This window comes from Ovis canadensis, chromosome 23 (genome assembly GCF_042477335.2).
Source record: "Ovis canadensis isolate MfBH-ARS-UI-01 breed Bighorn chromosome 23, ARS-UI_OviCan_v2, whole genome shotgun sequence".
Taxonomy (NCBI): Eukaryota; Metazoa; Chordata; class Mammalia; order Artiodactyla; family Bovidae; genus Ovis; species Ovis canadensis.
The window spans coordinates 59,290,720-59,305,401 of record NC_091267.1 but is presented as its reverse complement, the minus strand read 5'-3'; the positions used below and the strand labels follow the sequence as shown (position 1 = coordinate 59,305,401).

At 39.3% G+C, this 14,682-nt stretch overlaps 1 protein-coding gene across 2 annotated transcripts in view; it reads left to right on the top strand.

Annotated features, from left to right (window-relative positions):
- EPG5 (ectopic P-granules 5 autophagy tethering factor) overlaps window positions 1-14,682 on the top strand; it is a 128,390-nt gene that overhangs the window by 56,597 nt on the left and 57,111 nt on the right. For both annotated transcript variants that reach the window (XM_069569067.1, XM_069569066.1), the window contains exons 24-25: window positions 974-1,097; window positions 11,741-11,885. In XM_069569067.1, coding sequence (XP_069425168.1) covers window positions 974-1,097; window positions 11,741-11,885 — 269 coding nt within the window. The remainder of the gene's footprint in view (window positions 1-973; window positions 1,098-11,740; window positions 11,886-14,682) is intronic.

The window sequence follows — 14,682 nt, the reverse complement described above, 5'->3', positions numbered from 1 at the left end:
GTCCCCTTTTGCCTTCTGGCATGTTGTGAAGTATATAGCCCAGGCAGAAGCTGCTTGAGAGCTCTGTCCCTGCCTTTCCCCTTTAAGAACCTCAAAGCCGTGTCCCTGGGTCTCTTCCTAGAGGCTGCTGTCAGGGTGAAGGTGGTATTTTTCCACTTCATTGCGTAAAGCGCACCCACACTACCTTCTGGTCTCCACCTGGTACTTTGTGTGTAATATGTGTGCTGTAGACAGCTTTGGTACCTGTTGCTGCAAACAGCTGCTTAAAATACCAGTGATCTGAGCTAAATAGACTGTGTTCCTTGTAAAACCAAAAAATAAAAACAAAGGAAGCATCATTAAATTTTTTAAAAAAATTTTACTGGAAAATTGAGAATTTTTTTTTTTCTTTTTCCTGTTTCTAGCTGTTTTCTTTTATTCTTTCTTCATGGGAACAGGGTGCAAACATGCTGTTGGCTCTATTTGTGACTCCTTGAGGCAGGAAATTATTTAGCCTAAAGCTGGCAGAGTCTTCTGATGCATAAGTTTAAAATGGCTTTTAATGTTTTCTCTGAAAGATGGCAAATGTGTTTATTGGAATGTGATTTACACTTTTCCAAGCACCAAGACTCACTGTGACTGGATTGCCCAGGAGAGAAAAACTCCGAATTCACATCCTTGATCTGTGTTAAAGTCACCTTCTCTAGTTATTTTTTCTGGGTACTATATTTAACCCTCTTTTGTAATAGAGTTCACAGAGCCCTTTCTTCATACTTTTTGTATTAGCAATTATTATTGCATCATATTTAAATGATTTGTGACCTGTCTTTCTCCCTTGCTGGCCCTTCTTGGGAGTGGAAACATTTTCTATGTTATGTGCTTCTAAACTTCTATCTTTTAGTGCTGGTGTTCCTAGAGATGTAAGAGACTTAATTTGCTTTCACATCTTTTTGTATTTTATATAATTATTATTATTATTTTTTTTTTCCTTTAGGCTCTTCAATGTGTATATATTATGGCTAGAAGATGAAAATTTTCAAAAAGGAGATACCTATATCCCTTCTCTGCCAAAGCATTATGACAGTCACCGGCTAGCAAAAGTGATGCAGAATCAGCAGGTGATAGTATATAGCAATGTCTTTTTTAGCATATCTAATTGTAATTTGAATTGGTCACTCTTGTAACTTAATGGTAAAACCACTTATTGATATGGAAATGGGCTCATTGGGATGGTCTTTTTATTTTGGTGGTGGTTTTCTCAGTATGTAAATGAGTCTTTTAAATTCATTCACTTATTTGTTAATTTTTGGTTGCGCTGCGTCTGTTCTCCTTGCAGTCTTTTTCCAGGTGTGGCGAGCAGGGGCTACTCTCTGGCTGTGGCGTACAGGCTTCTCCTTGCAGTGGCTGCTCTCGTGGAGCGTGGGGTCTAGGTTCATGGGCTTCAGTGGTTGCGGCTCTGCAGCTCTTGAGCTTAGTTGCTCCACAGTATGTGGAATCTTCTTGGACTAGGGATCTAACCCATGTCTCCTGCACTGGCAGGCAGATTCCTATCCACTGTACCACAGTGAAAGTCTGTAAATGATTTTTTTGAAAGCAGTTTGTTGCCAGAATCTCAGCTCTCTGTGCACCAATGCCAAACAGAAATACAGAGACAGAGTTATGGAGGAGAAGGAAAGAGTGGCTTTATTACTTTGCCAGGCAAAGGGGGAACACAGTAGGTTATCGCCTCAAGAACTATGCCCTCCTCTCTGGTGAGTAAGGAGAGATTGTATAGTCAGGCAGGGGTATATGATAAGGATAAAGGCAGTAACAGTCTTGGATTCTTCTTCTGCAGTTTCAAAAGGGCAGGATTGCCGACAAGGTAGAGTGTGTGCAAGGTCTTTGATCACGCTGTTAATGTGCTGCACTCTGTGCATCAGCAACCTTGGGAAACCCAGCAATGGCACAGGGCTGGAAAAGGTTAGTTTTCATTCCAGTCCCAAAGAAGGGCAATGCCAAAGAATGTTCAAACCAGCAAACAATTGCACTCATTTCACACGCTAGCAAAGTAGTGTTCAAAATCCTTCAAGCTAGACTTAAACAGTACGTGAACTCAGAAATTCCAGATGTACAAGTTGGATTCAGAAAAGGCAGTGATCAAATTGCCGACATTTCGTTGGAGAAAGCAAATGAGTCCAGAAAAACATCTGTTTCTTCATTGACTATGCTAAAGCCTTTGACTGTGTGGATTACAGCAAATTGTGGAAAATTCTTAAAGAGATGGGAATACCAGACCACCTTACCTGTCTCCTGAGAAACTTGTATGCAGGTCAAGAAGCAACACTTAGAAGCAGACATGGAACAATGGACTGGTTCAGAATTGGGAAAGGAGTATGTCAAGGCTGTATATTGTCACCCTGCTAATTTAACTTATATACAGAGTACATCATGTGAAATGTTGGGCTGGATGAATCACAAGCTGGAGTCAAGATTCCTGGGAGAAATATCAACAACTTCAGATATTAAACCTTTGATACTAAGGAGCCCCCTGATGAGGGTGAAAGAGGAGAGTAAAAAAGCTGTCTTAAAACTCAAGATTCAAAAAACTAAGATCATGGCATCCAGTCCCATTGCTTCATGGCAAATAGATGGGGAAAAGGTGGAAACAGTGACAGATTTTATTTTCCTGGACTCCAAAATCACTGTGGTGACTGCAGATATGAAATTAAAAGATGCTTGCTCCTTCAAAGAAAAGCTGTGACAAACAGCTTTAGACAGTGTATTAAAAAGCAGAGATACCACTTTACTGACAGAAATCCCTATAGTCAAAGCTCTGGTTTTTCCAGTAGGTATGTACACCGAAGAAGTGATGTTTTTGAAATGTGGTGCCGGACAAGACTTGAGAGTCCCTTGGACAGCAAGGATATGAAACCAGTCAATCCTAAAGGAAATCAACACTGAATATTCATTGGAAGGACTGATGCTGAAGCTGAAGCTCCAATACTATGGCCACCTGATGTGAAGAGCTGGCTCATTGGGAAAGATTGAGGGCAGGAGGAGAAGAGGGAGACAGAGAATGAGATGGTTGGATGGCATCACCGACTCAATAAACATGAATTTGAGCAAACTTTGGAAGATAGTGAAGGGCAAGGAAGACTGGAGTGCTGCAGTCCATGTGGTTGCAAAAAGTCAGACATGACTTAGTGACTGAACGACAGCAACAAAGGTTTCCTAATCTTGATCAGCTTCCCTGGTCCCTTTAGTCTTGTTTCAGGTGGCTTCCTGGCTGCTCCTCCTCTGATTAATAACTCTTCTGTCCTTTGGAACTCAAAAAGGTCATGGTGATTGGATTCTTATAAGAAATGGGACAAAAAGGCGTCCATGCCCGGGAGACCCACAGGGCCCTGCTTGGCATCAGTTCCCCATTTTCTCTGATACTCCTTGATCCAGAGAAGCATAGAATCCCTACTATTTTTCTTTAAGTTGCTACACAGGGCATTGCTCTTTTTCACACTTTCAGCAGCACCAGGTCTCCTGCTTTGAAGGGATGTAAGGGAGTTTGCAGGCAAGGGGGAGACCCGTGGAACACAAATGTATGCATAGTTGTTAACAGTTGTCCAGTCTGTTGAACATACTGTTTGATTTTACCTGCTGTGTTAGAAACATTTCTCTTTTTATTCTTAAGAGCTGAGTGGTCTCTTGTACATAATTTCATAATGGCTCCATCCTATCCTGGTTTTAGGGATCACCAGTATACAGAGAGCAATTTGCAAGATCTTGTCTTGTTTTAGATGAATTTTCCAGCATAGCTTGGCAAAAGATTTCTTAATAATGTCCTTAAGAAGGTTTTTGTCATCTCTGATGTTGCTTTTTTAAACACTGTGGTCCGAAAGGCCTCTATTCTACCTTGATCCAGATGTGACCCTCTCAAATCTTAGCCAAAATCTCATGGAAGAGGGTGGGGGGAATTATTAGATCCTGGTAGAATCTGACATAGCTCAGAAATTTCAAGTTTGCAACAATACAGGGATAAATGCCTCTGAAATCACATCCATAATGGTCACTTAGTTTTGCCATATTTACTCCATTTTAACTTTCAAATGCATTTCCCTCCTCAGTGTTAAAGTAGCTGTCACTGTTAATGAATTTATTTCTGGATATGGGAAAATTCAAGAATCTGGGTTCATAAACTCTTCCGAAGACATCTAAGTATCTAAAGGCCTATACTGCCAGTTCTTCTCAGAGCACAGAGTACCTCATTTCTGATCTCCACTCTGAATTCCTTTCAGGGGGTGTTAAAGGTCAGTGGCTGCCATGACATTGACTTAATCCTTGAAGAGGCAGATGGCAGTTTTCAATTGGCAGAGCCCCTTCAAGTCATAAATTTGACCATGTTGTGAGGGCATTTCATGACCATTTTGTCCCATGGTGCTGGGAATGATATTCCCAAGTCTGGTGGAGATTTGGCCATTCAGTGTGCTGTTACTCGACTAGGCCATAAAACAGTATCCAAAAAGTCTCTGGACCACTAACCTCCATGATCCAGGAAAATATCCCCTTTTATTGCTTTTTCCCATATCTAGAGTTCAACTATTACAATCATTGATCTCATATATGTGTGTGCTAAATCGCCTCAGTCGTATCTGATTCTTTGCAACCCTGTGGACTGTAACCCACCAGGTTCTCCAGCCAAGACTATTGAAATGGGTTGTCATGCCTCTTCCAGGGGATCTTCTCAACCCAGGGATCAATCCTGCTTCTCTTACGTCTCCTGAATTAGCAGATGGGCTCTTTACCAGGAGAACCACCTGGGAAGCCCATATGGAATTATGCATCATTCTATCAGAGGCTCAGTCAGGTTTGGTGATATAAGAAACAATTTTGTAAAACAGTCTGTGTATATATATGAAAGCAATATAGCTAGGTTAGTAAGGTCATAAGCAAGAATTTAAAGTTAAGAACTTCAGTTAGATGTAGCCCCATATATCCCAGGGTGTTTGACTTAGTCTATTCTGTGCCAGTCCTTTTCTTTAAGGGAAATTTTATGTTGGCATTGTCTGTAAGACACCCAGCCCAGTTTCCTCTGTTGCTAGGCTGATTATCCTTAACATGACTTGATTGCTTCCAACATAGAGGAGCCTTTAAATTTAAACCACCATAGTTTGGTATTAACTAAATCCATCCCATAACTGTGAGAGGTGTAATTCCTTGGCTGAAATTCTGCCTGTTCTGTTTGAGCTTGAGTAATGTAAATTCTATGACCCTGGGTTTATGGCCAGGTCAGAGGAGGTATTACTAATAGGCCAGGTGAGAGGATCCAGTCTGGTAATAGCAGTCGTGGCCTGTACATAACTATAATCTTTTTTTTTTTTTTTTAATAAATTTCATAAGAGTCAACCAGTTAGAGCCTTGGAGTAGAGAAATCCATCTAGGTAACCCAAGAGTACTAGGCACAGGTCATTGGCCACAAACCCAACAATTGGGTTGATTTTAGAAACTAGCATGGTATCATGCCTATCATGGCTATGATAGAAAAACATTTGATTCACATGCAGAAGTCCAAGAAGTCGGGAAAACATTACAAATGATTGTACGAGTCAGATTGAAGATCTTAGGAAAGCTGTCTACTTCTGATGTTGTCTTCTTCTCACCCTGCTGTGAGTGTAGTTTCTGCTCTGAGCATTAGTTTAAGGGTGATTTTGAGGTCAGCTGTCCTCTCTTTAGGCCAGTGCATTGCAGGGGGCTTTTGTGAGTGGAAATTAATCCAGGAGTCAGTTTCCTTCAGATTCAGTGTGCATGAGCTTGTTAAGAGTAGTTAGTAAAGGTCCTTCCATACAAGTTGGAGATTGTCCTTTAAATTATGTCTTTTTCAGTATGCATAATCCCCTGATTGTAGGTTGTGGGGCATCTGATGTTCATCCAAAGATAGATTACTGAGGTAAGCTTCAGATACAAACTTAAGAGTATTCTTTAATAATTCAATTAAACTTTACATTAGTATAACATAACAGCAAGAAACTGTCTGGGAGGTAAGTCTTCTCACCTCAACTTCTGGGAGACCTCTGTTAACAAACTGCAATTTACCATTCATTGAAGCATCTTTTACTTTCCAAAATTACCCTCATTTCTACCAAATATAATTAAATTAAGACTAATTAATTTGCAAAATATGTCTGGTCTCAAAACTTGATCTGGTGATTAATATAATTGATCATGTAGACTTTCTGTTTTGTTAAAATTTTTATAAGCAGTCTCAGACTGAACTCTTAGAAGATATCTCAGGGCTAGGAAACTCATGCCAAGGATTTACCACAGATTTTGCCTGCCAGATCTAGGTGAATTCCTCCCAATTTCAAGGTCCCCAAAATACCTTGAAATTTCTATATACCTGTTAGTGCAGTAGCCTTCCTAATTGATCTGATAAAGCTACTGGGAGCCAGAGTCTCCAGTCTCTGGAGAGAGCAGATACAGAGAAAAGATGAATGTTTCAATTCTGCTTACAAAGGTATAATTTACCAAATTGCTGTAAGTCATATTTAGTTTGAAGGAAAATTTTTCCTTACAGCTGGAACACTGATTTAAATTAGTAATTTTTCAGATAGAAATCATAAAAAGTATAACTGTTACTGAGTCCAAGCTCGTTCTGCTTGCCACACAACAGGCCAGTGAATCTGAGAGAGATGTTGAGGCAAGGGATACAACTTTATTCAGAAAGCCAGCAGATGAAGAAGATGGCAGACTAATGTCTCAAAATAACCATCTTGTCAGAGTCCGGGTGCCTGGTTCTTTTATAGGACAGAGAGAGAGAGGAGTTGAGGATGTGAAGACCATTATCTTGCAAATATCTCCTGGAATGGCCAGTCTCCTCAGGCAGAGGGGCAGGGTTCTCTGAGGCAGGTCATTATGTGTGATTATAAAAACAAAGGTTAAAGTCAAAGAAACAGATCCATCATGGAGTTAGAATTGGCTCTTCTCTACAATGTAACCTAACAAAGGCTAACAAAGTTTTGCTAAGAGAATGCACTGGTCATAGCAAACACCCTCTTCCAACAACACAAGAGCCGACTCTACACATGGACATCACCAGATGGTCAATACTGAAATCAGATTGATTATATTCTTTGCAGCCAAAGATGTAGAAGCTCTATACAGTTAGCAAAAACAAGACCTAGAGTTGACTGTGGCTCAGATCATGACCTTATTGCCAAATTCAGACTTAAATTGAAGAAAGTAGAGAAAACTTCTAGACCATTCGGGTATGACCTAAATCAAATTCTTTATGATTATACAGTGGAAGTGACAAATAGATTCAAGGGATTAGCTCTGATAGTGTGCCTGAAGAACTATGGACGGAGGTTCATAACATTGTACAGGAGGCAGTGATCAAGACCATCCCCAAGAAAAAGACATGCAAAGAGACAAAATGCTTGTCTGAGGAGGCCTTACAAATAGCTGAGAAGAGAAAGTAAAGGCAAAGGAGAAAGGAAAAGATATACCCATCTGAATGCAGAGTTCTAAAGAATAGCAAGGAGAGATAAGAAAGCCTTCCTCAGTGATCAATGCAAAGAAATAGAGGAAAACAGTAGAATGGGAAAGACTGTAGAGATCTTTCAAGAAAATTAGAGATACCAAGGAAACATTTCTTGCAAAGATGGCCACAATAAACGACAGAAACGGTATGGACCTAACAGAAGCAGAAGATATTAAGAGGTGGCAAGGATACCACAGAAGAACTGTACAAAAAAGGTCTTAATGACCCGGATAACCATGAGGGGGTGATCACTCATCTAGAGCCAGATATCCTGGAGTGTGAAGTCAAGTGGGCCTAGGAAGCATCACTACCAACAAAGCTAGTGGCTATAGCTCTAAATGTCTATATTAATCATATTAATCAAGCCAGCAAGGTTGAGCTACCTCCAATAGCAGATACTGATTCAGTACTGAGTATTTCTTGGATCCTGGGTCCTAAAATTTATGTTGGCCAGCTTTCTCTAGATTTAGATTTAATTTGTAAGCACTTACTTTCAAGTCAGTTAAATATAGTTCATTTACAGGTTAGCTTTTACATAAATCTCAGTTTTTCTGCTTGAGTTTAAAAGGTTTTTTCTCCCATTCCCTACTTTTTTTTCCCCCCTGAGGCCGGAGCACAGGGGAGAGAAATACCAATCCCTTTTCCTGGGGCCACAGTTTGAGCTCTCCTAGTTTTGTAAAAACACCCTGTCCTTGGGGAGGCAGCAGGATGGAGCAGAGCTCTGATCATCCATAACAAGGCTAATCCAAAAGGGAAAATCCCAACCAACATTCTGCTACAGGCAGGGCCTGAGGCAATAGGGAAGGGCTTCCTGGTATTATCCTTTGTGAGCCATGTTATTTACCAAGGAGGTCTCAGTTGGTCAGTGTAAATAGTGACACATATATATCAACAAACAATACCAAGTACTAATTTAATACTGATTTAATTAATACTAATTTAATTTAATATTAATTTAACATTTCCCAGTTCACATGAATCTGAAATCCATTTCTCTCGTACTTAGAATTGTTTGATTTTTAAGTATCTACTTTTCTTTAAGCCAATTAAATATCCAGTTAATTTACAAATTAACCTCAGCAACAATATCCAAAGACAAAAACACATCTGAGACATACATATATTCAAGCAGACACAAAGAGATTTCATAGCTTTGTTTTCTAAACTTAGTCATGAATCAGGTATCACAATAGAAAACTCACTAGTTTATAAATGACAGCTGGAGTAAGAAAAAATTTAAAAGGATTCTTTTTTTTTGAAAAAAATATTCAGTTTCAGGAATTAGAGGTGGTCTAGGTAAGTGTTCCTGACAGCCATGATCTCAAGGCACAGGGAAGAGAAACTCATGTTCTCCTAGTAGGACTTATTCCTTCAGGGTCAGAATTCTGGAAAAACAAAAAAGTACTTTAATAAACTAGCTTTCTCTAATTGCACATGCAGAAATAGCAAATTTTGCAATTTGAAAACAAATTTTAACCAGTTGTCTCCGAAGTCTAAAGGATATTATGGCCACATGGTCAAAAAATCACTTTTCTTTGTCTGTGGTCATACCTAAAATTTAGACCAGGTAGTGCTCAAATTTGCCCTGATAGCAAGGGCACATTGGCTGATAAAATGTCTCAGCAGGGATCGTCCCTCTGAGGAGATGGGGTCTTATTTTGATCAGTCTCAGGCTTTTGGACTATAGGAGAAAGTCCTGGACATGCGGGAACCCTACTCCATTTTCTCATCCTGTGGCAATGAAGATCAAACTGTGAGAGACCTATTTTTAAGCCATATTTCTTTGTCATTGCATCATAGATATAGGTCGACCAGTCATTTAAAATCTCCCAAGGAGCTCCCACCCAGGGTGGAGCCTTCGAGGAAATACTTCCCATTTTAGCTCTAGCAGTTAGTACCGGTGTCTGCACACTCAAACTAAAGTAACCAAACCAAACCAAAACCTCACCAGCTGGCAGTCATACTTTAAATAAAGCAAACTGCAAAGAGATGCCCAGAAATCAAAAACCAAATGGCCCAGGTGCCCCAAAAAGATGGCAGAGAGATGCCCAGAAGTCAGAAGCTTGACATAAATCTTTCTTTCCTTTATATTTTATTTGTTTTATTTTTGGCTGTGTTGGGTCTTGGTTGCGGCACACAGAATCTTCCTTGCGTCATGCTGGATCTTTGCTTGTGGCTCATGAGCTTCGCTCTAGCTGTGACGTGGGTGCTCCAGAGCATGTGGGCTTCGTACTTGTGGTGCTCAGACTTAGTTGGCCCATGGCATGTGGAATCCTACTTCCCCAAGTAGGCATTGAACCTGTATCTCCTGCATTGGAAGGTGGACTCTTCCAATGCTATTCAGCCACTGCAGCACTAGGGAAGTCCCTGGGATATCCCCTTTTGAATATCCGGCCCCACTCTGGCATCACGTGAAGGACTGAAGCTCATTATTGGACGTCTACAGCCTCATAAACACAGCCTTTTTCTGACTATGTTCTTCCTTGTTTTAAATTGTCAGCATCTGAACACTTTTAAGCAGCCATCTCTACTCCCATAAAAAGTTCAGCGTAAGGATTTGTTAAGATTCATGTATATAGAAAGTTAATAGCATGGAGAAAGTGAGGAGCTCACCCTTGAAGAGACTTAATTGTAGCTGTCAGTTTTGGTTGCCCTTTTGGATGTGCTCAGTTCTAGTCTTCACATGTTCTAATCTTTTCTCAAACAAAGAGATCTGTTGTCTTTGCTAGGTCAAAACTTCTGAATTTTTTCTGAGCTTCTGTAGCTCTGCGTGTGTGTGTTTGTGTGTGCATGTGGGTGTGGGTGTATGTAGAGATGTATCTCTCCTGTTCCAGTTTCTTTTTTCTAGAGACTGAACTCTACTGGCCATTGACCCCCAACCTTGGATGGGATTTAGGATCCTCTAAGACTTGAGAGACTTTGGGTCTTTAAACCTAGCTGTTTCCACATTGTATGTACTATTTCATCTCCACTAGGTGTCTTTGACTTTCTTCTCTTTTCTTTGTCTTTCCTTCCTCTCTCCTTTTTTCTTTCCTTCTCTTCCATGAGTATCTATTCACTACCTTTGAGTTGTCAGTCATCTATATCAAAAATATAAAAAGAAAAGTGATGCAGTCTCTGTCTTCAAGATTCTTACTGTCAGATGGGGGACTAAATAATCATTACATCTGGTGATAAAGACTGTGGGAGTGAAATGTGCAGGGTGCTGTTTCATCTGCAAAGGTGGAGGAATGGCACCTGATTCAGACTGAGACTGGAATGTGACCTTGAACTGAGCCCTAAAGGAAAAATGGGAGTTTGTCAAGTTGAAAGGAAAGCATGGTGATGTGGAATGGCAGAAAGTTATCAGCAGGAAGTCTTTGGAGAGCTGTTGAAATAGCTGGAGTGGTTAAACAAGTGGATGAATTAAAAATACATAGAAGAATTAATCAGTAGAATCAGTAGGCTTCTCTGATTAGGATTGATATACTTATAGGGTAGATAAGATATACAAGGATTTCCAAATTTGTAGCTTGGGCAGCTAAAGATGTTACTTACAAAACTGGAAGAGAAAGTGCCTGAGGGGCTTCAAGGAGAACTCATATTCAGGAATTGGTGGGGAAGAGGATATAAAGTTGCCTGTAGTTCAGGAATGGGGCAGTAGGAGATGTGGGTATAATGGCAATAGAGTATTTGGATTAAGAAGAGAACTCAGGATGGAATTCTGAGAAGGAAAATTTAAGACATGGAAAAACAAGGCTGAGAGTGTAGGGCCAGAGAAATAGGAAAAATACATAAGTGATCATGGTGTCCTGAAATCTTTTGAGTGCAGAATTAACCCATTGTTAATTCTCAGTATTTTTCTGTAATTGTCAGCCTCTATCAACAGTAAATGTTTAGTGGGGCTGTTGAAATTACTTTTTCTCAGTGTGTTATATAATCAAAGAGTTTTGAGATTCCTTAGACTGTTAGAGTGTCTAATTTTATTTATTTATTTGACTGCACTACGTGGCTTCTGGCATCTTAGTTCCTCGACCGGGGAGTGAACCCAGGCCCTTGGCAGTGAAAGCACGAAGTCCTAACCACTGGACTGCCATGCCAGGGAATTCCCTAGAATGCCCATTTTAAATGTGATTCATCCTAATGCTTGGAGAACCTGGAATGGACCACCTCATGTTGAAACTTTGGATTCACTTTAGAGTTAAATGTATAGTTTTATATGTGAATATATGATTCATCCTTGAAAGTTAAAGTCTTATGGTTCCGTTTTAGGACCTGTGGATGGAATATTTGAACATGGAGCGCATACATTACGAGTTTCAGGAAACCGTTGGTCTGTGGACACAGGCCAAGCTTGAGTCCCATTCTGCACCCTGCAGTTCATCAGTTCAGCTGGACTTCACTGATCCGTTATTGGGTGAGTTATATGAGTGAGCATCAGACCCTTTGAATGAGTGAATGAATGGGTGAATGAATGAGTGAGTGTGAATCAGAGCCATTAAATGTTAAGATTCATATAGTATATCCCTCAGTGAGAATTGCCTTTTTTTTTTTTTTTTTTAGGAATTCATTGTTAACTTCTCTACTACTTAGGGTTAGGTTATGCTATGAATGAGAGAAACTCCAAAAACAGTGAGGATGCAAATAAGATAGGGATTTTTTTTGTTTATGTCAAAGAAGTCTGGAGGCAAGCAGTTCAGAGCAGTAGCTTTATGACCTGAAAGCCTTCAAGGGACCCCTGCTCCTTCTGTCTTTCTGTCTCACTGTTCTAACATCAGGCATCCACATATGGTTCAAGACGGCTGCTTAAAGTGTCATATTTGCATTCCATTCAGCAGGTAGGGAAGTCTCCCTCTTTTAAGGACCCTTTCAAGAAGCTCCTCATACACTTTCCAGTTACATCTCATTGGCCCAAACTGAGACACATGGCGTGCTACAGTCCATGGAGTTTCCCCCCAGTCTAGATTTCGCTGATTATACCTTTGTGGTATAGTTTAATTTTTTTTTTTTTTTTTTGTCTCCTGTATTTCCTGTAAATCGATATTGGGAAAGTGATTAAGTAGTTTGTCATATGTGTTCTCCATGATGCTTTAAAAAGACTTTTCAGTTAGCTTAGAACATTTGAAGTACAACCTAGAATTTTAATTATTTTGGGTTTGCAGTTTTAAAATTGAGCAGTCTGTCGTTTTCTTTCATAAACTCTTTTTCTGTGTATCTGAAACTCTTAACCATACAGATGGATCATATTCCCAGAGTTTCTAAGTTAACTGTTTCTCACAATGCATTTTTCTAGAGAAACAGTTTTATACATTGTTACTTTTCTATTCTAGGCCAGGAAAACTCATTTAACCTGCAAAGTTGATGACGTACTTTATAACAAAAAAGTAGAAAATAATATTTGGAGTCACTTAATCATTTAAATTACTGAATATATTTTTAAAATGTAGGATATATATATAATTGATGAACAAAATATTGTAATATGTAGTGTAATAGAACACTGAGGTGATTCAGAGAAAGGTAAAAATACCTTCTTGATCCAACTCTGCCACTAACAAGCTGTGTGATCAGGAAAAAATAAGAACGTCTCTTGGCTTTTAGTTGACTCATCTGTAAATGAAGGTGCAGAACAATCTTACCTAAAATTTTTCTCCCTCCTTTTTCCCTGAAATAAGAGGCTTTTTTTTGTTTGTTTGGGTGATAAAAATTATATGAGCTCATTGGGAAAAAGTAAACAGTTTCAAAAGGTATAGGGGAAAGTGTAAAAGTTGTCCTCAACCCAGCCATATCAGTTCTCATTTCCTAGTCCTGAAAGTTTGTTAAGTGAGAGGAAGAGCTATGTTTATAGATCTGGAGGCTGTTGAATGTCTGTTCATGTCCTCCCATCCGTTGTGTTTTCACATTGCCTTAACCCTACCCTAAAAGCCCGATTGTTTTTCTGAAGGTAAGCTAGTAATGTATCAAGCCCTTAATTTGTTCTGTCTTTGTATGCATTAACTCAGTCTTCCCAGCAGCCCTGTGAGGGTTATCTCCACAGAGCCGGTAAGGAGCCTGAGGTGTAGAGTAGTTATGTAACTTGCCCAAGTCACAAAGCTGGGATTTTGAAGAGCAGGCTTCAGAGACCCTGCTCTTCACCATTTGCCTTATTTTATTTCTGGCAATCAGTACAAGTTTCAGTTCTAAATAAAAGTAAGACCTAGATTTGTAAACAGTAGGTTTCAGGTTTTTCTCAGGTGAGAGCAGGTTAGGTAATGATTATATCAAACGATTGAACTTGTGATCGTGATCACAGGAAAAATTTCAGTAGCATGTCATAGTTTACTGTATACTTGTGACACCAACTTCTTTTTCTCAAATTTGTTGGCTTCATAACTTTTTGTCAGTTGTGGTCCAGAGTTGTGATTATAGTTAAATATGGTCTGAATTTTTATTTCTTTTATTTTGTATTTAAAGTATCACTCCTGATTTTTCTTTCATAGTAAGTTACATTGGGATGGAAAAAGATCTTCTCCACCTCCCCACTCCCATTTTCCTTTAGAATTATGAGCTAATGTTGCTTGAAAGAAATTTGAACATAGGAATCTTACCCAGTGGTGAATATCCTGCCTTATTACATTCTGTACATAGATCGGTAGTTCTAGTGGAAAAACCCCAGCTATAAGGGACAGTCCTGTACTTGACCTGTTTGGAATGTTAAGTTCCATTTGTTTGGATTACAAACAATACAAGTTTTCTTATGCCAAGTAAAGTCATGGCTATTAAATTTTCTTTAATTTTTCTTAACAAGAATAGAAAGTTGAATGCTATATCTGGAATGAAATCGGAAGTTCAGAGTAGTCCCTTAAGTACTTTGTTGACTTATTGACTTGAAATTCCCTTGACCTTTCCTGGCTTCTATTATATTACATGGCAGCATTTTTCTTCACATTCTTCATGAGCTGTGTGGTATGTGGATAGGGTAGTGAAGAAAAAGGTATGGAAGATAGGAATTTATTAGACACCTACTGTGTTTCAACTCTCCACTGAGTACAGAAATGTAAACATTTAAGTTGGATTGATCAGTATGAGACCATGTGAATCTAGTGCAAAGTTGCATGGTACAGATTTACCTTGATTTACCTTGATTTATCTTGTGTGGTGCCTGACTTCTTATTTGGACTCATAAATCAGTTTTTGAGTGAATGAATCAATGAATGAATGAATGACTATTTAGT